The sequence below is a fragment of the Pan troglodytes genome, chromosome 14 (assembly GCF_028858775.2).
Source record: "Pan troglodytes isolate AG18354 chromosome 14, NHGRI_mPanTro3-v2.0_pri, whole genome shotgun sequence".
Classification (NCBI taxonomy): domain Eukaryota; kingdom Metazoa; phylum Chordata; class Mammalia; order Primates; family Hominidae; genus Pan; species Pan troglodytes.
In genome coordinates this window covers 23,201,032-23,223,478 of record NC_072412.2, presented here as the reverse complement: position 1 = coordinate 23,223,478, position 22,447 = coordinate 23,201,032, and the positions used below count along the sequence as shown (strand labels likewise).

Sequence of the window (22,447 nt, the reverse complement as noted above, 5' to 3'; positions counted from 1 at the left end):
TCAGAATTAGGAAGCATAAAGAATATAATGCAAGATCTCTCCTAGACACATCACTAAAAAACTGAAGAATGCCAAAGTCAAAAAAAGATTTCAAAGCAACCAAAGAGAAAAGATAGGACCTTGTATTTAATTAGACACCAGCTGACGTCACAACTGCAACCAAGGGAGTCAGGAGAATATTATCTATAAAGTACTAAGAGAAACTAACAACCAACCCAGAATTATGTACCCAGCAAAACTCTTTCAAGAATGATGGCAAAATATAGACATCTGCACATGAACTGATACATTCAGATAAGTTGGGAGCAGTATACCAACAAGATACCCTCTCTAAAAGACTTTTGGAAGAGTGTACTATGGAAGAAAATAAATTAGCTCAAATGCAAAAAGGAATGATGAGCAAAGAAAATGGTAAGTATGTGTGTGTATCTGAACAAGCCTAAGTAGAAGATAATAATAATAGGGTAACTTGTGGATTTAAAAAAGATTAAGTGTATTAGCCCATAAATTTTAACAGTCCTGACTCCACGTTAGAGAAGAGTTTGCTTATGGCTATATGTTTGGAAATTAAAAATTATAAAAACATCTAAATTTATGAATCAAAGAAAAATATAATAGAAATTAAAAACTACTAAAACAGAATTATAACAAAAACAATTTCATCACAGTTTTTCTGGTGTTACATGGCTAATGATGTTTAAGGAGATGCTGGAGCAGAGCAGAGGAAGAGTAAAGAGCATAAAGGGGTGGAAGAGGAACAAGCAGGCAGGAAGGGCACTCCTGAAGGGTTTAATCTACACCACGTGTTCTTCTAAGCTCTGTGCATATACTAATTTCCTCAGTTTTCACAACTATGCTATGATACTGGTGTTACCCAATTTCGAGTACATGAAACTAAGGCACAGAGAAGTTAAGTTACCTGACCAAGGTCACACAGCCAGAAAAGAGGCTTACTTGCTTATACTAGAAAAGAAGAACTGAACATTAATGAACTAAGAACTAACACATAAAGGTAAAAAACAGCAACTCAAAAAACCCAAGAATGTAGAAGAAAGGAAATAATAAAGAGCTAAAATCAGTGAAATTAGAGATCAAGTATTCAACACAGAAATTAGGAAGTAAAAAGTTTATTCTTTGGAAATATTAATAAAATAACTAAACCTCTGGCAAGTTTTAAAAAAAAAAGAAAAGGCGGCCAGGCATGGTGGCTCACGCCTGTAATCCCAGCACTTTGGGAGGCCGAGGCAGTTGGATCATGAGGTCAGGAGTTCAAGACTAGCCTGATCAACACGGTGAAACCCCGTCTCTACTAAAAATATAAAAATTAGCTGGGTGTGGTGGCGCACGCCTGTAATCCCAGCTACCTGGGAGGCTGAGGCAGGAGAATTGCATGAACCTGGGAGGTGGAGGTTGCAGTGAGCTGAGATTGTGCCACTGCACTCCAGCCGGGACGACTGAGCTAGACTCCGTCTCAAAAAAAAAAAAAGGATAAACAAAAAATATCAGGAACAAAAAGGTAATATGACAGGGATATAAGAGAGAAAAGACTGAACTATACTATAATCAACTTTCTTACATATATACTATATATTTAAAAATACAAAATGTACACATTTCTAGAATAATAGAAAATTGACTTATAAAGAAACAGAGTACCCTCAACAACTAAAGATAGTGAGTCAGTCATTTTAAATCTTCCTATAAAATAAACAGCAGTTGGCCAGGTGTGGTGGCTCACGCCTGTAATCCCAACACTTTGGGAGGCGGAGGCAAAGGTCACAAGGTCAGGATCACAAGGGTGGATCACAAGGTCAGGAGATCCAGACCATCCTGGCTAACACGGCGAAACCCCGTCTCCACTAAAAATACAAAAAATTAGCTGGGCTTGGTGGTGGGCACCTGTAGTCCCAGCTACTTGGGAGGTTGAGGAAGAAGAATGGCGTGAACCCGGGAGGCGGAGCTTGCAGTGAGCTGAGATCACACCACTGCACTCCAGCCTGGGTGACAGAGCGAGACTCTGTCTCAAAAAATAAACAAATAAATAAACAGCAGTTTTGTATCCAATTTCTACATACAGTTTTGTAAACAGTATCTACCAAACATAAAGGGCCAAATAATTCCATCTTACCCAGACTGAACCACGAACACTCCCCATCACTAAGGCTAGTAAATAATTAATACTGAAACCAGATCTGGAACACAAGAGAGGATCTCTACTTTGCTTCACACCTCCCTCCCCAGTGCACCCCCAAAACAAATAATAATTCATCTGCTCTTCATGTGAAGAACACAAAACTCCAAAATCAGCAGAAAACAGAGGAGGGTAGCTATGTGACTTTTAAATAGGAAAGAATTTCTTAACTCACAAGAAGCATTAATCATAAAAGGAAAAAGATGGAATACATTAAGAACTTCTGTTCATCATGATAACATAAAACGACATGAAAAATCATACTTCGAGGGGAATATATTTGCAACCAATGTAACCAACAAAGTAGTAGCCAAGATATATGAACTAGCAACCCAGTAAAAAGAAAAGGTGTTTAGAAGGCCGAGGCAGGTGGATCACGAGGTCCAGAGTTTGAGACCAGCCAGACCAACATGGTGAAACCCCATCTCTATTAAAAATACAAAAATTAGCCAGGCGTGGTGTTATATGCCTGTAATCCCGCTACTCAGGAGGCTGATGCAGGAGAATCCCTTGAACCTGGGAGGCGGAGGTTGTAGTGAGATCGCGCCATTGCACTCCAGCCCAGGCGATAGAGTGAGACTCCGTCTCAAAAAAAAAAAAAAAAAGAAAAAAAGAAAGAAAGAAAAGGTAAAAGATGTGATTAGATATTTCATAGAAAAAAATGTGAATGGCTAACAGTTCTATGAAAAGATGCTCAAATTCTTTGGAAGTCACAAAAAGGAAAATTTAAACCATAATAAAATCCATTTTATATTCATCAAATTGGCAGAAATTTGAAAACCAGGAATACCAGATTTTAGTAAGGATTTAGAGCAAAGGGAAGTTGTATATGCCACTGTTTTACATATAAATTGGAACAACTACTTTGGAAAAGAGTTTGGATTATTTTTCAAAGCTGAACATATAATTACACTATGACCCAGCAAACCCTAAATATATGTCCTAAGGAAATTTGCACATGGTTGCTGGGAGACACATAGAATGTTCATTGGAAAGTATTTTTGTAATAGTTACAACTGGAAATTAATGTCCATCCATAGAAGAATGTACATACACATGTATTATTATTATATACATTTTTTGGTATATAAGTATACAGAAATACTTCAGAGCAGTGAAAATGAATAAAATCTAATTTAAGTATCAGCATGGTTAACTTAAAAAAGCATTTAGAAGGAGAATGCATACAAATTTGATTCATTTTAATAAAAATTTTAGGAAATAAACAAAAATAGGAAAATATTCCTTAAGGACATAAACATGGTAAAATAATAAAGAAGGAAAGAGAATTAAACATAATATTTGCAACAGTGGCTACCTCTAGAAAGAAGACAGGACTGTGCAACCATGGATTTAATAAGCAGGGAACTTTAGATTTTTATAATATTCTGTTTCTTAAGATGTATGCGAGGTCTGGATATTCACTTTATTATTATGCTTCATCTGTGTTTTTTATATATATATATATATATATATATATATATATATGAATTTGAATGTTTTTAAAATTAAAAAAACAATTTTTAGAGAAATGGGGGTTCTCGCTATGTTACCCAGGGCTGGAATCTAACTTCTGAGCTCAAGCGATCCTTCCATCTTAGCCTGCCAAGTAACTGGGGCCACAGGCACGTGCCACGGCACGTGCCACTGCACCCGGCAGGCAAATATAGCTGAATTTCAATTTTTATTTATTTTTCTAGAGAGGGAGTTTTACTATATATATAATATATAACATTTTTATGTTATCAAATATTAGCAAAATGTTTAAGAAAAACTTCCTGTGTGACATCTAGTAAGCACTGGATGCATCATAGCGGGATCAGCAGCATCGTGCCAGCTGCTCTGTAGAACCATGCTGTGTGGCCACCAGCAGGGCCCTGGCGGCATGGGACTCAGAGGGAGAGGGTTTCTAACACTCCAGATAGCACTCTCCTTTCTTCTTGCATGTGGCTGGTCTTGTCACTAGAAAACCCAAGAGAATGAGGGGTGTTTCTTCTTCTTTAGTCAGCAGCCTGGTTCATCATTCCTTCATTCCATCTATCCATCCATCCATCCATCCATCCATCCATTCATCCATCCATCCAATAAATAGTTAAGCACCCACCATGGTCTGGGAATCTCTATACTTCATCTTTCATTCAAAGTCCTATAGTTTGAAGAATCTTAGGGCGCATACAACCATGGATCAGGAAACTGTGGATGTGGATGGGGCCAGTTCACAGTGTGACTGGTCACCTCCCTTAGCCATCCTTCTACCAATGTCTGTGTAGAAATGGATTGCTCTGAATGAAACTCAACTCTGACACACTGACCTCCGCAGCACATGACTCAGAGCCTCTTCAGCACAGTGGCAATTCTGATCCCCTCAAATCTGTATCGAAGCTGACAACTTATTCACCACCGTCATGGACTATTGCAGTACAGGTGACCAGGATTTTGCTGTGAACTGACTATGATATTAGCGTCCACATGCATTTGTTTCCTGCTGCTGCTGAACAAATCCCCACCCATGCTGTGGCCTGAAACATTGCAGATCACGGTCTCACACTGCTGCAGGGTGGAAGTTCAACAGGGGTCTCGCAGGTTAAAACCAAGGTGCTGGCAGAACTGATTCTCTTCTGGAGGCTTCTCAGGGAGTATCAATTTCCCAGCTTTGAGAGGCGCCCACATTCCCTGGCTCATGGCCTCCACCTTCAAAGCCAGCAATGTCAGATCAGGTTCTCACACTGCATCTCTCTGGCCTCCTGTCCAGCCCCCGTCTTCCATTTTTAAGGACCCTTGTTATTACATTGGGCTTTCGAGATAATCTAGGATCATCTCCTTATTTTAGGATCAGCTGATTAGCAACCTTAAGTCCATCTGCAACCTAATTCTTCTTTACCATTGAAAGTAACACATTCACAAATGCCAGGGAATAGGACATGGACATCTTCCAGGGACTATTATTCTGCTTGCCACACTATGAAACAACATGCATTATTCCCTACTTTTCTATTGAAATTAGAAGATAAAAAGCAAAGTATCCAAATCAGTTATATCTTCACTCCAGAGAAATGAATTTACTGAGCTATGCCTTAATGTCTACAGCTTTCAAAGAAGATTCATGTGTATTTGCATACATACCATGGAATACTATACAGCCATGAAAAAGGATGAGTTCATGTCCTTTGCAGGGACATGGATGAAGTTGGAAATCATGATTCTGAGCAACCTATCACAAAGACAGAAAACCAAACACCGAATGTTCTCACTGATAGGTGGGAATTGAACAATGAGACACAGACTGGGGAACATAACACACAGGTGCCTGTCATGGGGTGGGAGGTGAGGGGAGGGATAGCATTGGGAGAAATACCTAATGTAAATGACGGGTTGATGGATGCAGCGGGCCAGCATGGCACATGTATACCTATGTAACGAGCTTGCACACTGTGCACATGTACCCTAGAACTTAAAGTATAATAATAATAAAAAAAAGAAGATTCAAGTGTATTTGAACAACCTCTATATAGTTTTTTTAGAAAATGGTAACTAAAAGTTTTTGTCCAGCGCATGATTCAATGTTTCTTTTTCTACAAGAGCCTGCCTTGTACATTTTGCTTGAGTCTAATTCCAGGAAAACTTATGTTTCTGCAGAAGTAGTCATCAGTGAAAACAACATGGCCCACAATGGTGACCCCAAATCCTCCCACATGCTGCCAGAAAACATAAGAGCTAAATTCATTCCACTTCCTGTAGATGGTTTCTTCTTGTTTTAGCTCAAAAAAAATTCTTATTTTAGTTTTCAAAAATTGTGGTGGAAAACATATAACTTAAAATTCACCATCTTAACCATTTTCAAGTGTGCAGCTCAGTAAAGTACATTTTCACACTATTTTGTAAGAGATCAGAAGGTTTTTGTCTTGCAAAACTGAAACTTTGCACTCATTAAACATTACTTTAAAATTTTAAAGTTACCTCTAGTATGCTAAGAAGTACTCATTTCTATCTTAAAAAGAAAATGGCTTTAAATTATTTTGAAAGTTTTACAAGTGCTTTATCAGTTTCAGAATACTGCAATTAAGAAACATTAAGATTTTTCGCCGGGCACAGTGGCTCACGCCTATAATCCCAGCACTTTGGGAGGCTAAGGCTGGGTGGATCACCTGAGGTCAGGAGTTCGAGACCAGCCTGGCCAACATGGTGAAACCCCATGTCTACACAAAAATTAGCCAGGCATGGTGGCAGGTGCCTGTAGTCCCAGCTACTCGGGAGGCTGAGACAGGAGAATTGCTTGAATCTGGGAGGTGGAGGCTGCAGTGAGATGAGATTGCACTCCAGCCTTGAAGAGATAGAGCAAGACTCCATCTCAAAAAAAAAAAAAAAAAAAGAAAGAAAGAAAAGAGAAAAGAAACATTAAGATTTTCCAACAACTGACTGGGCGCAGTGGCTCACACCTGTAATCCCAGCACTTTGGGAGGCCGAGGCAGGCAGATCACGAGGTCAGGAGATCGAGACCATCCTGCCTAATACGGTGAAACCCCATCTCTACTAAAAATATAAAAAATTAGTCGGGCGTGGTGGCGGGCACCTGTAGTCCCAGCTACTAGGGAGGCTGAGACAGGAGAATGGTGTGAACCCGGGAGGCGGAGCTTGCAGTGAGCCAAGATCGTGCCACTGCGCTCCAGCCTGGGAGACAGAGTGAGACTCCATCTCAAAAAAAAAAAAAAAAAAGATTTTCCAACAACCTTCACAGAGTATGACTTCAATTAACATCTGGTGAATAATGCCCAATCGCAGCGTATACAGTCACAGATTAAGAGATCATTTGGTCAAATTTCGACATTCAAAACAATTAGAGACAAGTCAGTCCTTGAGCATTTATGTGTGAGTACAATGCAGCCCAATGTAGCTTTTCTGCCTGACACTGGTTTTTAATTTTTATATTTTTTGTTAAGAGACAAGGTCTCGTTCTGTCACCCAGACTGGAGTAGAGTGGTACAATCATAGCTCACTGCAGCCTCAAACTCCTGGGATCAAGTGATCCTCCTGACTCAGCTTCCAAAGTAGCTGGGACTACAGGTGCAACTCACTGTCTGCCCTATGCCTGATATTCTCTTAATCATCTTTATGCAAGCTATGCTTTGAGCAAACAGGCATCTTCAGGATTCTCCAAACTTTCTTTCCTTATGCTGTGCTCCGCACTTGGAATACTCCCCATTCTCTGTCAACTCCCAGAAATGCTCCAGCCCTTCTTAGAGGCCAGCTCCTCTCTCCTGCCTCTCCTAATACCTTCCTTTCTGTGGAAACTCAATATACCTTCCTTATATATTGTGTTCTACTTTATAATGCAGGTGTGCATACACAGACATGCACATGTTTATGAGCCACTCCAATTATTTATTTATTGAGATGGAGTCTCAATCTGTCACACAGGCTGGAGTGCAGTGTCTCGATCTAGGCCCAGTGCAACCACCGCCTCCTGGGTTCAAGCAATTATCTGCCTCAGCCTCCTGAGTAGCTGGGATTATAGGCACCCACCACCATGCCCAGCTAATTTTTGTATTTTTAGTAGAGACCGGTTTTCACCATCTCAGCCAGGCTGGTCTTGAACTCCTGACCTTGTGATCCACCCGCCTCAGCCTTCCAAAGTGCTGGAATTATAGGCATGAGTCACCTCGCCCGGCCCAAATTATTTATTTTTATGCCCACTTTTAGCATAAAGTGCCTTGTAAATAACATGTACTAAAAAGTATTCATCGAATTTAACTGAAATGTCTCTTAATTAACTGCATGACTTCTGCTTTAATAGAAATGAAAATCATACTACTGCTTATTACAATGTAAGTTAAATTTTATAGATGGATTATCTGAATAGTTTAGCCTGATGGACTGTTAAAGGTCAAATACAATTCGTTTAAGGTTCAACAGCTCCCTCTTACGGCCTCTGAGGGAAACTGGGCTTGTGGGCCAAGAATGGTTTCCAACTCGAATGGATTGTGAATCTGCTTTTAAAATACTAATATATTCTACTTAAGCATTAATGAAAAATTTGATTAAGGTTAAAAAACAAAAAAGTTTTCATAAAGTCACATGTACACAGCACTATATTTTTGCCTTTTTCATAACTTAGAACAATGTCAACTGCATATTGGTTACAAGTTCAAGCACTCTAACTATAAAATGAAATGCTTAAGTTTGAAATGGAACAGTTTAAAACAAGGAACTAAGTAAAATACCAAAACATTAAAACGCACAGATCTCAACAAAATCCAAATTCCTCAAGTCATCATCCCAAATGTTGGTGTGTTTCATGCCAACAGGGAGAAGCTGTATGCAGCTGGTTAAGTCTGGCTGTCGGTGAGGCTTGGTGCTCTGAGGTGGACTTCCTAAGATAGAAGCTGGAGTCCGCACCTCACACAATGAGTGCAATAAAGATAGAGCTTAAAGGTAAGCTTCAACAAACGTAGATGTCTGAATTCTGACATGGGGGCAAAGAGGTGTGGCTGGCCTGAAAACCGCAGAAAGACTCCAGGGAGAGAGAGATGAGACTCCTAACCCTACCAGTCTTCACTGGCATGTTGAAATCTATGCCTGTGAACGCTAATGTGACCTCACTGATAACAGAAGCTTTTCCTAAACACCAAATGATTCTCTACCCTTGGACTCCCATTGCTCTACAGAGCCCTAAGCTGCCTAGGATTCCAACGAGTATTTCAAAAAGTCGTGTTTTTTTTAGCAGTCCTATTTTATTTTTTAAATAAAATCTGACCTCAGAGAAGCATTATCATTAATGATATTTATTCTAATTATAAACTACGCACAAGAGGAAGAAAGAGAATACACTAGTAATATTCTGCTCAAGAAAAGTTTTCTAGCTATTTAGCATGTGACATTAAAAGTGCTTTAAAATACACATAAATATTTGGCTAGGTGATGGATCTTTAAGTTCACAAACAAAACATAATTACAAAAGTATGCAGAAATTTCAACTAGCTCCACTGCTATCAAACCATACAGTATGTTATAAAACTATATACTGTTTTTCTTTTATAAATAAGAATCATATAACTTAGGAGCCCCTTCTTTAGACACGTTCACTTTCCCTGAATATCAACCAAATTCTAATATGTCTGTTGAGATCCACCCAATCAGATATGCCTCAGTATTCTTCTGCATCCTAAATATTTGAAATGTCCTAAAACAGACAAATTAAGTTTTTCATACTTTGTCATAATTATTTCTCGAGTGTGCACCAAATGCTTTTGAAGTAACACACAAAGATATGTGACTGATAATCCACTCATATGATATGCAAAATGTTGGAACCTAAATGCTGTAATGTAATTCTTCTCACGAACAAATGTGAATAGTTAAAAATTTTTAAAAAAATGCATCAGTTAAGTAAAACACAGGAAAAATAGCAAATGAAAAGTCAATGTCAGGTGAGGCCTATGGTGCAGATCAATAAGTAACCCTCTGCTGAAACATCAAACAAGCAGCGCTCACCTCGCCAATTAGCTGTGCCTCTGTGTCATCATTGGCTATTAATGCATAGACCTCTCAGGTTTTCTGAGACCTAAACATAATCTCAAATTAAATTATCTAAATTTTGTATTGTCTAGCTCGTTAAAGATTTTCAGAAGCTGCGTTCCACTTTAATTGGAGAAAAAGGAATTTAAAAAGATATTTCATTTATTACCTAAAAGACCTTCCTCAGATTCTTTGTTAGTCTTTAGTTGGGTCCAACAGGTAAATCACAGTTACAAATAATGCTAAGATGGAAAAAACGATCTTTTGCAACATTTCTATATGTCCATCAGAAAAGACATACAGAGGTTAAATCTGTATGTCCATTTTGACCTTACAACTATGAAGTGGTTTGTAATACAGTTTAATCTACAACAGGACTTAATTAAGTATGTCATATTTATGAACACATGCACATTTATATTAAAATGTGTTCAACTCTAAGGTTATATTCATCCAGTAACAAACATACAAAACCCAAAACACTCCCAGGTTTTTATCACAGTAAAGTATCTTAAAATGTAAGACTCGTGATTGGTTTTCCACGGGTGTAAGGTGATTCATTTGTATTTGCTTTCAAAACAAAATCATTCCCAAGTTTGCATATAAATGGATTGGCCACACTAGCAGAACATTTAGTAGCAATAGTGCAGATTAATGAAATCCATGTAGGGTCTAAAATTTTGCTAAGAGGAGGCCTCACTTCACAAGGAGGAAGTCATGTCAAATACCTTGACAGAGGATATGTTTTGAAAGTCAAGAAAAGTGTGAAACCATCAAATTTGAGTGATTTTAACAGTATGTTACAGAGGTAACATATGGATTACGGAGTTAACATGCAGATTATACGATCTGCAAATGGAGGTAGGATTTAAAGGAGAAAGAAGGAGGAAGGAGAGGGAAGAACGGACTCGAGGCCCTTCTTACCGAGTTTCTGCACCAGCTACTCTTGAAGACAAGCTCTGGAAAGGAAAAAAATGAGTTGTTTTAGTGCACAGATGTGTGAAAACAGGTTAGCTGAGGTTAAATCGGAATGCCAGACAGGGTCCATCTGATCTAAAAAATATATGTAAACAAAGGTGTATATATACATATGTGTGTATATCTTACATATACATATATACACACACAAACACAGACACACGTACATCTCTCACATGGCCTTAAGAGCAGAATTTTAGAGCACGGAGAAAAGCTCTGCCCAAGAGATTTAGATTTAGATCACACTGTGCGTTTTCAAGCTCTAAGCCCTGGGTTTCGAATCCTCTGAATTCAGGTCAAGCACGTGGGCTTACGTAGGTTCTGGTTCGGGTCTACCACTCACTTGCTGCACGCCCAGGCAAATTATTCTATTCCTCGGATGAGGATAAGAGAATTGTGAGCATTAACTGAGTTATCGTCTCAGAGCAGTGCCTGGCACGTGTGAGCATGTGTAAATGCATGCTGTTATTTTGGAGATTTGTTCTCTATTCGTAACTCAGGAGTGCTCACTCATCTACTGATGTTACCTCAGCTCTCTGCCCTGGCCCAGGGCTGGGCCCCATGGGAAGGATGTCTGCCCCCTGACCCTGTCACCTCCTCCCACACTTCGGGCGATCCTCACTACCTCCTGCCTCCCTGAGGCTGCCGAGTCTGTGTTAGGCCCCACTTGGTGTTCATCACACCCTCCATGGGCTCCACCATCCACTGTCATTCAGTAACTAAAACTGTATTTATTGAAGGCTGGGCATGAGCCTGGGCAGGGGCAGCGCCATCCTGCACCAGCCCTGGGTTCTCTGCACCCTGGGATTTGTCAGACTCATGTTATCGTGCAGCTGCCAGGCCTGGCGATGGGGGGCAGAGCCACCACCCTAGTGCTGAACTGGGGCACAATCCATGTCCCAGAGTGCCTTCCAGGGGCCTTTCTGGAAGAGAACTTCTGGAAGAGAACACTGGGGACACGCAGCTCAGGACGACTGAAAGCCAGGAAGGAGAGGGAGCGGGGAGGTACCCCCACAGCCCTGCAGGCCATGCCCGGGCCCTGGACACTGAGCCTGCTTAGGAAGAGTCAGTGGAGGTCAAGGTGAACCCAGTGGCCCTGCTTGGCTATGGGCAGAGAAGGGCACTTTTGAGCCTAGCATTGTGGGTGTGGCTTGCATCATAGCTGCCCAGGCACCAAAGGACGCTCCCAATTCTTCCAGCAAGAATTTGAGAAACGTGAGAAGTTAATTAAATAAAATTGGTGTGACATCCAGGGTGATGTCAGAAATGGGAAGATGTCACATCTGGATCCAAATGGAAATGGTAGCTACTGGGAAACAGCTCTCCCAGCCTCAGGAAGAGCCGCAGCTGCTTCCTGGAGGGTCCAGGGCCACGTCCTGGAGGATGGAGCACTCCAGGGGTGGGCAGGGATGGACCCGACTGGCCTCCACCCCTCACAGGAGGAGCCAGGAGTAGGGCTGAAGGACAAGCCACAAACACAATTCCGGGCAGGTCTTGGGTGTCTGAGAAAGACAGACGCAGAGTCCCGAGTCCTGCCAGGGACTTAGAACGGGACTCTGCCATTTTCCTTGTGGAGCTCAGAACCATGCCACGTGTCACTGTGGCTCACACTACTGCAGCCAACACACACACACCGCGTACCCTCCAAGTCACTGTGGAGCCAAGGAGCCGCGACATCCGAGAGCAGAAGGACGAAGGACAGAAGCGTGTCTTTGATGCTCAAATCCCACTGCCTGAGGAAATGCCTCTGTGTTTTAAATTATCTCTAAGAACCAACAACTTCATTTTGCTGGGGTCATGAGGGGACTATGACGTGTCACCAGCCGAGGCTCACCTTGGCATGGTTTGGCTGGAAAGACCCCAGAAACAGTGGACCTAGGAATGGGGGGGGGCTGCCAGGGGTCGCCCCAAAGGGGAAGGATCAGGAAGGCCAGGGGTGTCCTGGCTGGTCTGACCTTCTAGGGAATGGCAGGGAAAAACCTTCTGGGATGAACCATGAGCAGAAAAGAAGCCCCATGAGTGGGCAATGGTGAGAGTGAAGCAGAGGGGCCAGGTGGCCCCTGGCTCAGGGTCAGGCCTGACTCAGCTCACAACAGGGTCATATTCAGGTTTTTTATTAAATTACTGCTAACAGAGAGGGGATGCCACAGGAGAAACAAGCTTGGAAGCAGGGCTGTCCCCGAAATTAGGTTTTCCTCACATGTACTTTGAAGAAAGGATTTTCTTAAAATGTACAGTCCAGCTAGTTCCTCTCAGCAAAAGGTAAATTGCTAAGGCTTTTACTTAGGTTCTCTGAGTATTCGGGAAAAAAATTAAATAATGTCATGTGTCTACTTTAGAGTAAACTCTGGCTTTCAGCGATGTTTTTGCTTATAAGACTTTTTGTATCTATTCCTCTCTTGTTAAGAGTCACAGAGGTCATTGTTTACTATAAAAATCCAGTGGCCAGGCACGGTGGCTCACACCTGTAATCCCAGCACTTTGGGAGGCTGAGGCAGGCGGATCATGAGGTCAGGAAATCAAGACCATCCTGCCTAACACGGTGAAACCCCGTTATCTACTAAAAATACAAAAAAATTAGCCAGGCGTGGTGGCGGGTACCTGTAGTCCCAGCTACTCGGGAGGCTGAGGCAGGAGAATGGCATCAACCCAGGAGGTGGAGCTTGCAGTGAGCCCAGATAGCGCCACTGCACTCCAGCCTGGGCGACACAGCGAGACTCTGTCTCAAAAAAAAAAAAAAAAAAAAAAAAATCCAGAAAGTGCCAAAAAGGGAACCTGGATCTCAGAACTACAGCAATCCTGTGGAAATCTTAACCAAAAGGGAGAAGACAGGAACTGAAATAACTTGTGTGAATAACACCCTTAATTCACAATTGAAATCAGGATTTGTTTCCTCTCATCAGTTTCACTAAACCACTTACCTTCCTTTTAAAGGAAGTGGTTAAATAACAATAGTAAATTTTAGGAGAAGACATACACTATTTTGTTACAAACTAACAGACCACAGGATGAAGGCCTTTACCTGGATGATCCACTTGCACTTAATGAATAAATGTATTTTCTCTTTCTTATGATTTTCAAATATTATTTTCTCTAGCTTACTTTATTGTAAGACTACAGTATACAGTACATATAACATGCAAAATATGTGTTCATCCACTGACACATTATCGGTAAGGCTTCTGGTCAATAGCAGGCTATTAGTAGTTAAGTTTTGGGGGAGTCAAAGGTTACATGCAGGTTTTGAAAGGCCCCAGAAACAGTGGGGCCATTTCTGCCTGGGGGAAGGGGGGTGTGTTGGTGCCCCCGAGTTGTCAACTTTAGTTATGATGAGGTCATTAGGGTGAGAGCCTAATCCAATATGACTTGTGTCCTAATGGAAAGGGAGACTCTGGACACAGACATGCACACAGGGAGAATGCAATGTGGAGACTGGAGTTAAGCTACCAAGAACTGGGAGAAGGGCTGGGCCCCGACCTTCCCTGGCACCTGCAAAAGGAGCATGGCCCTGCTGACCCTGTGGCCTCCAGCCTCCAGGACAGCGAGGCAAACCATTTCTGTTGTCAAAGCCACTCAACTGTGGCACAGCAGCCCTAGCAAGCGTATACAGCCCCTTTGCGTGACGGGTTTGGAGGCTCTGACTCTAGCACACTCCAGACTTGCACATCGAGTCAGTACAGCACGACAGCTTAAAACAGGCTCTGCAGTCAGAAAGGCCTACAGTCCATTACCCACTCTCAATAACCTCATGAACAACATGACCAGGCTGAGCTCTGATTTTCTCATGGGTCAAACGGCCATGACTGTATGCAGCACCCAAGCCTTCGAGGTTTTTAGAGGACAAAATAAATGAACACATGTGGCACTCCTAACACTGCAGACTGTTGACAGCCTCGTCTTCTGGGGCAAAAAAAAAAAAGTGGAAAAAAAAAAAGACTGTAAGGGACAAGGAGCAAGTGGGTGGTAAGGAATGAAAGCGATGGGTGTAGGTTACTCTTTCAAAACATTTTCTCACAAAAGGCAAATTAGAGATCAATAAGATCTTGGAAGCATTCACAAGGTCAAGGAAAAAGTACCTTTTTAGGATAAGGGCGACTTAAGCTTGTGTGTAGATTTCTTGTCCCCATTCTCAGAGTAGGCAGAATCCTGGGCACTGTCCCCAAGCAGTGTCCCAGGTATGGGGGCAAGGCACAAGGGTGAGGGGGCTGCCCATGGGCCCCAGAGCTGGGACAAACCAGGAGGGAAACTGAGCAGCAAGTGGCAGAGGATCGTCAGCCCAGTGGGTGAGGGAGGGGAGGAATGGGCTGGCGGTGGGCATGCAATGCTGTGGAAGCCAGGGTGCTCAGATGAAATCAGAGTTCCACTTACAGAGCGGGAGCTGAGCTGAGGAGAAGTTCCTTGGGAGAAAGAGCATGAAACAGTGCAGCACGCGTGGGGAGACAGGAAGAGCTCTAAGCCCATTTCAGTGGGAGAAGAGGCGGCTGAGGTTTTTCCATGTCTGCGCAGGTTGCCATGTACCCCCCACCCTGGCTCTGGGCTCAGCCACATGGGCTGCAGCCAGTGGGGTATTAGCAAAGGGGTGACAATGGGCCCTTGGAAAGCTCACACAGTGTGGCTTTGCTTGCTCCCCACTCTGCCGTCACGGTGAGAAGGTGTCGGGCTGGCCTGCTGGATGAGGGAGACTTGTGGCCCAGGTGCACCCTGTCCCCAGCCACAGCTGGGGAGTGCCAGCCACAGGAGGGAGCCCAGCCCAAGCCCGTGAAAGCCCCGACCTGCAGACGCATAAACCAAACAGATGCCACTGTCTGCAGCCACGGGGCTTAGGGTGGTGTTCTGGGCATTGCTGTGGCAACACTGACTGTTGCAGTGGGCATGACTGCTCCTATGCCCGTGCCATTCCCAGCAAGGCAGGTGCTGTAATCACAGGCTTGCAGCCTGCACCCCGCCCACCACACACTTGGGGGTCGGCTGCGGGAGACGGGGAGGGAACAGACTCCAGGAGCTTGTCAGGGCAGAAAAAGATCAACCAGGGGAGCCCCTGAGAGGGGAAGACCATGAACTTGATCAACATGGCCAACTCGAAGGGCCAAGTGAGAAGCCTATCAAAATTGCCATATGCTTGTCCTCTCCCACTCCTTGGAGACAGTAGGCACAGCCTTTGTCTCTGTCCTGTTGTACTAGAGGACACCCTAATGGTGTACCTGGGTGGTGTGTACTTCTCAAGATACTGACCAACCACGAGCATCTGCTGGTGATGTCCCCCTGCCTGGGGGCAACCTTGACCAAGATAGAAGAGAGTTTCATCTGTGAGCTGCCCTATGCCTCAGAGGCTAAAAGTACTTTGGTCCTTAAGTAGAAAGTAGTTACCTGTTCTGGAGGAGTCCCTAGACCCTTCTACCCGTGATGGAGGGTCTGGCTGTGACGCAGGTGAAAAGATTCCCCAGGAAAGAGACTGATACCTCTGCAGGCTTTCATCATAGGCCGGTTACACACCTGGCTTCTTGACAGTGTGTTTGCCAGTGACACAGGTCCCTCTCATCCCTGCTGGGGCCCATGGTCAGATGCAATGGCTGCAAGAAACCACTGCCTTCATCTTCTCAGTGAGTCATCAGCAAGTTTTGTTTAGGGTGGTGGGCAAGCCCCGGTCCCTGTGCCTGTGAGTTTTACAATCCGTAGGGGGAGGCGGAGGTGCACATTGAAGCCTCCGCTGCAAGTTTAAAGAAGAAGGCTGAGCATTCTGGGTCTGTGGGTTCATCCCTCATGGTCCCCCAAGTTTGCCTGTGCAGGTGGGCTCTGCCCCTAAGTTCCAGGCCATCTACCCAGGCTAGCACCAGCAGGCTGGACAGATGGCTGCTTGGCCAGAGCTGAAGACTATGTTCTCTGCATGCCCCCTGCCAGGAAGGATGTTGGAGACTCCCAGGCTCCTGCTTAACTAGTAGAGTTAGAGCCTGGTGTTTTCAGCCACACCAAGAGAAGAAAGCAAGACAGGGCCAGTGCCTTGTTGGTGGATCTGAGGGTCCTGGTGCATGGGACATGCTAGTCTGTATCCATATCAGGCCCATCAGGAGCATGGCCAGCCCACAGCTGGAGGGCATCAGCCAGCCAGGACAGGGAGCGTGGCAACAGAATTCCAGGTTCTGTCCTCACCAGCAGGGACACTCTCAACCACCTGCCGCTGGGTCGCCACATTCTCCAGGGGAGGGCAGCAAGCCAGACCTGCCCAGAACGGTCTCAGGGATCCTTGAGTCCTCAGCACTTGGGCCCAGACCAGCTGCGGAATGTGAGACAGCATGAGATGGCCAAGCCGGCCGGCACTGCCTCAGAAATGAAAGGAAGGGAAATTCCTAGAACCAGGTGCTCAGGGTGGATGCCCACTCCCCTGGGAGGCAGGTGGGAGCTCTGAGTGCTGATCCAGGCTGGGAGGTGGCACCCAGGCAAGATGGGTCTCGCTGGGCTGAAGCAGCCTTGTTTTCCTGCAGTGTGGCTCTACAGGGAGGGGCCCACGGCCAGGTGGTCAGGACCTGGGGAGAAACCAAAGCCAAGGTTGCAGCGGAGTCAGCAAACTGCAGAGTGCAGGCATATCCCAGCAGTATGGGTGCAGAGGGAAAGACAGAAGAAAGCAGTAAGGCAGAGAGGGAACATTCCTCTAGGACAATCCGAGGGGTCTCCATTCCCTGGGACCTCAGTCACCAGTGGGGCAAAGCATTTAGCAACCATTTGACATGCTGGAATGGCAAACCATTCCCAGAACCAGGTGCTCAGGGTGGATTCTAGGAATGGTTTGCCAACCAGCACGTCCCATGCACCAGGGCCCTCAGATCCACCAACAAGGCACTGGCCCTGCCTTGCTTGCCAAGATACCATCCAGGCCTTGGGTGAATTGCCCCATGGAGGAGCAGGAGGGAGGGAGGAGTGGGGAGGAAGATTCATGGGAGGAAGAAAGGATGGAGGAAGGAAGTAGACTGCTGGGAGGAGAAGCAGATCCAACTCAGGCCACAGGTGGAGGAGCTTCCAGGCAGGAGGGAATCAAGGGACTGTGAAAGGAAAATAAATCTTGGGACCCCGAAATCACTAAGCCCAAGGGAAAAGTCAAGCTGGGGTTAGGCAAACCTGCCTCCCATTCTATTCCTAAATAACATAGCTACAAAGATGAAAAAAAAAAAAAAGCTACATACCTCCCTCACAACATGCCCACAAGGAAACTCCTCAAGATCTTTACCCTAAAACAATTCTGCTGAATTTCACTTTGGTGATGTAAGGTGATAGCTTATCTTCATAGATGCGGAACAAAGAACAGAACTCAAAGTCATCTGTCTGCTCATCTGAGGCAAATGCATATCTGATTGCTTCCTCTGCCCCACTGTTTATATAAAAATGCAGATTCGCTGAGCCAGACTAAGAAGCGACTACTATCCCCTCTCACATATAAATTGTTTAATTCAGTGAAAGGCTGATCATAGATCCAAAAAGAATGCAACCATTTATCTCTTATCTACCTATGACCTGGAAGCCCCCTCCCCACTTCGAGTGGTCCCACCTTTCAGGACAAAACCAGTGTACATCTTACATGTATTTGATTGATGTCTCATATCTCCCTAAAATGTGTAAAACCAAGCTTTACCCTAACTGCCTTGTGCACATGTTGTCAGGACTGCCTGTAAACCAAAAATAAAATTGTAAGCCCCCCAACCATCTGAATGGATGTCTCCTCTTGGCCAAGGGCATTCCAAAGTTAACCTGAAAAAGTTATTTAGGCCAGGATGGAAGGGAGGTAAGACATGCCTCATTATACCCTCCTCCTTTTTGGAATTCAAAAAAAGCCGACCAGAGTTAACATCAACAGACCTTAAGTCTGATAAGAAACATTTACGATCTGTTTTCTCTGAAGCCTGCTACCTGGAGGCTTCATCTATATGATAAAACTTTGGTCTCCACCACCCCTTATCATCCTAACCCAAACATTCCTTTCTATTGATTCTAGGTCTTTAGATAGTAACCTAACTCTTTCAATCAATTGCCATTCAGAAAATTTTAAAATCTACCTATGACCTGGAACAATCCCACACCCTGCTTCAAGTTGTCCCATCTTTCCAGACCAAACCAATGTACATCTTACATGTCTTTGACTGAAGTCTCATGTCTCCCTAAAATGTATAAAACTAGGCTGTAGCCCAACCACCTAGGGCACGTGTTCTCAGGATCTCCTAATGGCTGTGTCATAGCTCATGGGTCACTCATATTTGGCTCAGAATGAATCCCTTCAAATATTTTACAGAGTGTGATTCTTTTCATTGACAGTAACCTTGGCAAAATAAACTTTCTAAATTAATGGAGACCTATCTCAGATACTTTTGGTTCACAGGACCATGGGAGAAGGGTGGCCCTCCTTGCTGGACCAGCTGAGCCTCTCACTTCCACATGGCGATGTCTGGGATGCACTGAACTAAATGTGTCAGCTCCAGGAAGAACCAGAGCAGAGTTTAGGTGGGGACAGCAGGCTGGCTGAGGTTTTCAGGGCACCCTCAGCAGGGCCTGGCAGAGTTCTTGGGTACCCACAGCAAAGAGACCTACCCCACGTGATGGATGGCACGGCCCTGGCAGCAGAGAGCCCGCTGGCTGAGGCCACTGCTCAGCACCTCTTGTGCTGCTCCTTGTTCCTGATTCTGTTTGGCAAGAGCAGCCCCCAACTCCCCCACTTGGTCCCAGAGCTATGCTTTCCCCCCTCTTCCCTCCTCCTTGGCTGAATGGCTGTCTGGGGCCTGTGGGTCATTCTATCAGTGAGTAATTTTCATGGACAGGAGCTGCAGAAGATAGGCCTGAGAGCCATCAGGGGATGGGGGCAGTGAGGTAGGAGTACATGGGGGTGGACAGGGAGCTGGGGGCCAAAGGTTTCCAGGTCTCTGCCAGGTGACTCACAGCAGACTCACCTCTGCCTTCCTCAGCTGGCCCAGGCCTGCTGCCTCCTCCAGTGTTCCCCTTCCCTTCATATTAAATACAGCTTCAGTCCACACTCTAGATTGCTCTTTTCTTTCTTGATCTCTCTCTCTCTCTTTCTCTCCCCTCCCCTTCTCCTGCTCTCCTGCTCCCTACCTCTTATCTGAAGTCACCACCAACAAGACCGTCCACCTGGAGAGCTGTGGAGGGGCTGGGGGCACCGCCCTCTTTCATGGTGGCCCATGACGAAGGCACTAAGAGCTGCCGGCTATGGAGCATCAGCGTCAAGAACAGCCAGCCCCAGGGACAGGGCCTGGCCATTCCAGCTGGACAAGGAGTCAAGGCTTTGCAGGTGTTCTCTTTCTCTGAGATGAAGGAAAACCGAAAGAAGAGCCCCTCAGCCCACAACCTTCAGGAGTGAATTCAGGTGCATTTTCTCCTGAAATTTACAGATAACCTGGTCTCATCATCAAGAGCTTTAGGTGACTGAAATCTCTTTATGTGTTGTGCAATAAATGACCCGAGGGCACACAGTGTGTGGCTGTGGTCACAAGCTCTCCCTCAGCACACCAGCTTGAACCTCCTTCCTTAACCTTCACAGGGACACACACCTGGGTGGTTCGGCTCCCATGAGTGGGGCTGCTGCAGACAGGAATCATTCACACACTTCGCAGCCTGGTCTGCAGAGCAGCCTTTGGGCCGCGCCTGCCTCCATTTCCCCCCAGGACTTCTGGGTTATGCTTGAGGTAGAGCTAATTTCTGTCCTTTCTTGGGGTGGCATGTGCACCCAGATCATGAAGACAATAAATACTGTTTATTAAGTCTCACCATGCATTGAGTATATGTAATATTTCATTTAATCTTCACAGTGAACGCATGAGCTGAGTAGTACTGTTACTCTTAAATTTAAAATGAAAAAACCCTGGCTGGGCTTGGTGGCTCACACCTGTGATCCCAGCACTTTGGGAGGCCAAGGTGGATGGATCACTTGAGACCAGAAGTTCAAGACCAGCCTGGCCACCATAGCCATTTTTAGTAGAAAAGCTGTCTCTACTAAAAATACAAAAAATTATCCAGGTGTGGTGGTGCCACCTATAATCCCAGCTATTCAGGAGGCTGAGGCATGAGAACTACTTGAACCTGGGAGGCAGAGGTCGCAGTGGGCCAAGTTCGCACCACTACACTTCAGCCTGGGCTGACAGAGCGAGACTGCACCTCAAAAGAAAAAAGAAAAAGCCCCAAGCCTTGCAACTTAAACATCACCCAGCTTGTCCCTGGTGCAGCAGGATTTTGAACCCAGCAGTCAGTCGCCCCAGGGGCCAGCTACTGACCACAGACATGACACCCACTCACTGAGCCCAGTCCCCTCCACAGGCAAGCCTCACCCCTCAAAGATGCAAGCAGTGGCCTAGCCTGGCCTTTCCTCTGACCAGAGGCTGGCCCTAAACATGTCACTCAGCAGAAGGGTATTAAACTCTGCAGAGGGCTCAGAGCCTCAGGGCCACCAGGCAACCGGCACAGGCCCTTGCAATGCTTGGCAATCAGGAGAGGCACTGACAGAGGTGACTACAGTGCCAGAGGGCAGCTAAGGGCCAGCAGGAAGGTCACACTCAGCTGAGGGGACACTGGACGGGAGGCCTTGTGCACAAGCTGGCCTTCAGACTGCATCCTAGAGGGGAGGCTGGCCCAGAATGACAAAACTGTGACAAAGCCCAGGCAATGCCACAGCATCCTCCTTCCAGAGAGGGGTTTCGTGTTAATCGTCGAGCGAGGGCATCCTCTCCCCCTACACCATCGACGTGGCTTCCCTGCGCTCTTAGAGTAAAATCCCAGAACAGCAGCCCTTGTCAGAAGCTGGCACATGAATGCAAGGGCACCAGGAGCTTGGGCTGCATGTCCCGGTGCTCTCCCAGCTCCACCACGTGTAGGCTGGCCTCGTTGCAACTCAGCTCCCCAGCTGTTAAAATGGGACCATAGCCGTGCAGGCCCCTAAGACAACTGTGGTGACCAAATCAGCTGGCACCTCCCAGAGTTAGGGTCCAGTCAACCACACCTGCGACTGTGATGAATTAGTACTTGGGCCTGCCTGGCCTGGCCTCTATTCGCTCCTCTGCCCCACCTCGTGCCCTGAGCCTCCCAGTTTGCTGTGTTCCTTTTTCAGTTCTTTCGCACATCACATTAGATGAAATGGGGACATGCTGGAAACATGTTTGTCTTGTCGTTGTCTGACACCGTTGCTCATTTATACTGTGTACAGATTTTATTCTATTACATTTGCAATCTCAAGGAACCTCATGTTATGAAATGCTTGAGGTGCCACGAAGGCCCTGTGTGTTTACCTGCTGATGAATTAGTTGATCTCATGAACACTCAAGAGTGACATCTTATGAATACTGGGAATAAGAAAACTTGTAATACAAAACACCACTAATGAACACTGACATTTAGACTTACCCTCTATACCCTCCCGGATATGCTTTAACATGTCAATTATTAACCTCTCACCTAATAATAGAATTATGGTGGTTACTCACAAAGTGGCTGTCTCTCCTCTGCAGCTCACACTGGAAACTGCAGGAACACAGCAGGCACCTCCGGCTGCTTGCAGCCCAGCCAGTCTGACCCTGGCCTTCTCAGGGGATGTCTCCTATCCCAAAGCACGGGTCCAAACAGAGCAATTGTGTAGCAGAACAGGTGATGATTATGCAAGAAACAGTACGGTCTTTTAGAAGATCAGCTCTAAAGGTCAAGGGGGTGGACGTCTTTATTAAGAAGGGAAAAAAATGTCAGCTATGCTGCTGTGTGCAGAAAAAGGAATCCACTCCTCCATTG

The 22,447-nt window shown here is 45.2% G+C and overlaps 1 protein-coding gene across 5 annotated transcripts in view; it reads right to left on the bottom strand.

Moving 5' to 3' along the window:
* Window positions 1–22,447, bottom strand: part of SPATA13 (spermatogenesis associated 13) — a 328,600-nt gene that overhangs the window by 279,764 nt on the left and 26,389 nt on the right. For 4 of the 5 annotated variants that reach the window (XM_009426740.5, XM_016925048.4, XM_016925050.4 and 1 more), the window contains one exon: window positions 10,628–10,662. The exons of the other annotated variant lie outside the window; for it this stretch is intronic. In XM_009426740.5, coding sequence (XP_009425015.1) covers window positions 10,628–10,662 — 35 coding nt within the window. The remainder of the gene's footprint in view (window positions 1–10,627; window positions 10,663–22,447) is intronic. 5 annotated transcript variants of the gene reach the window in all.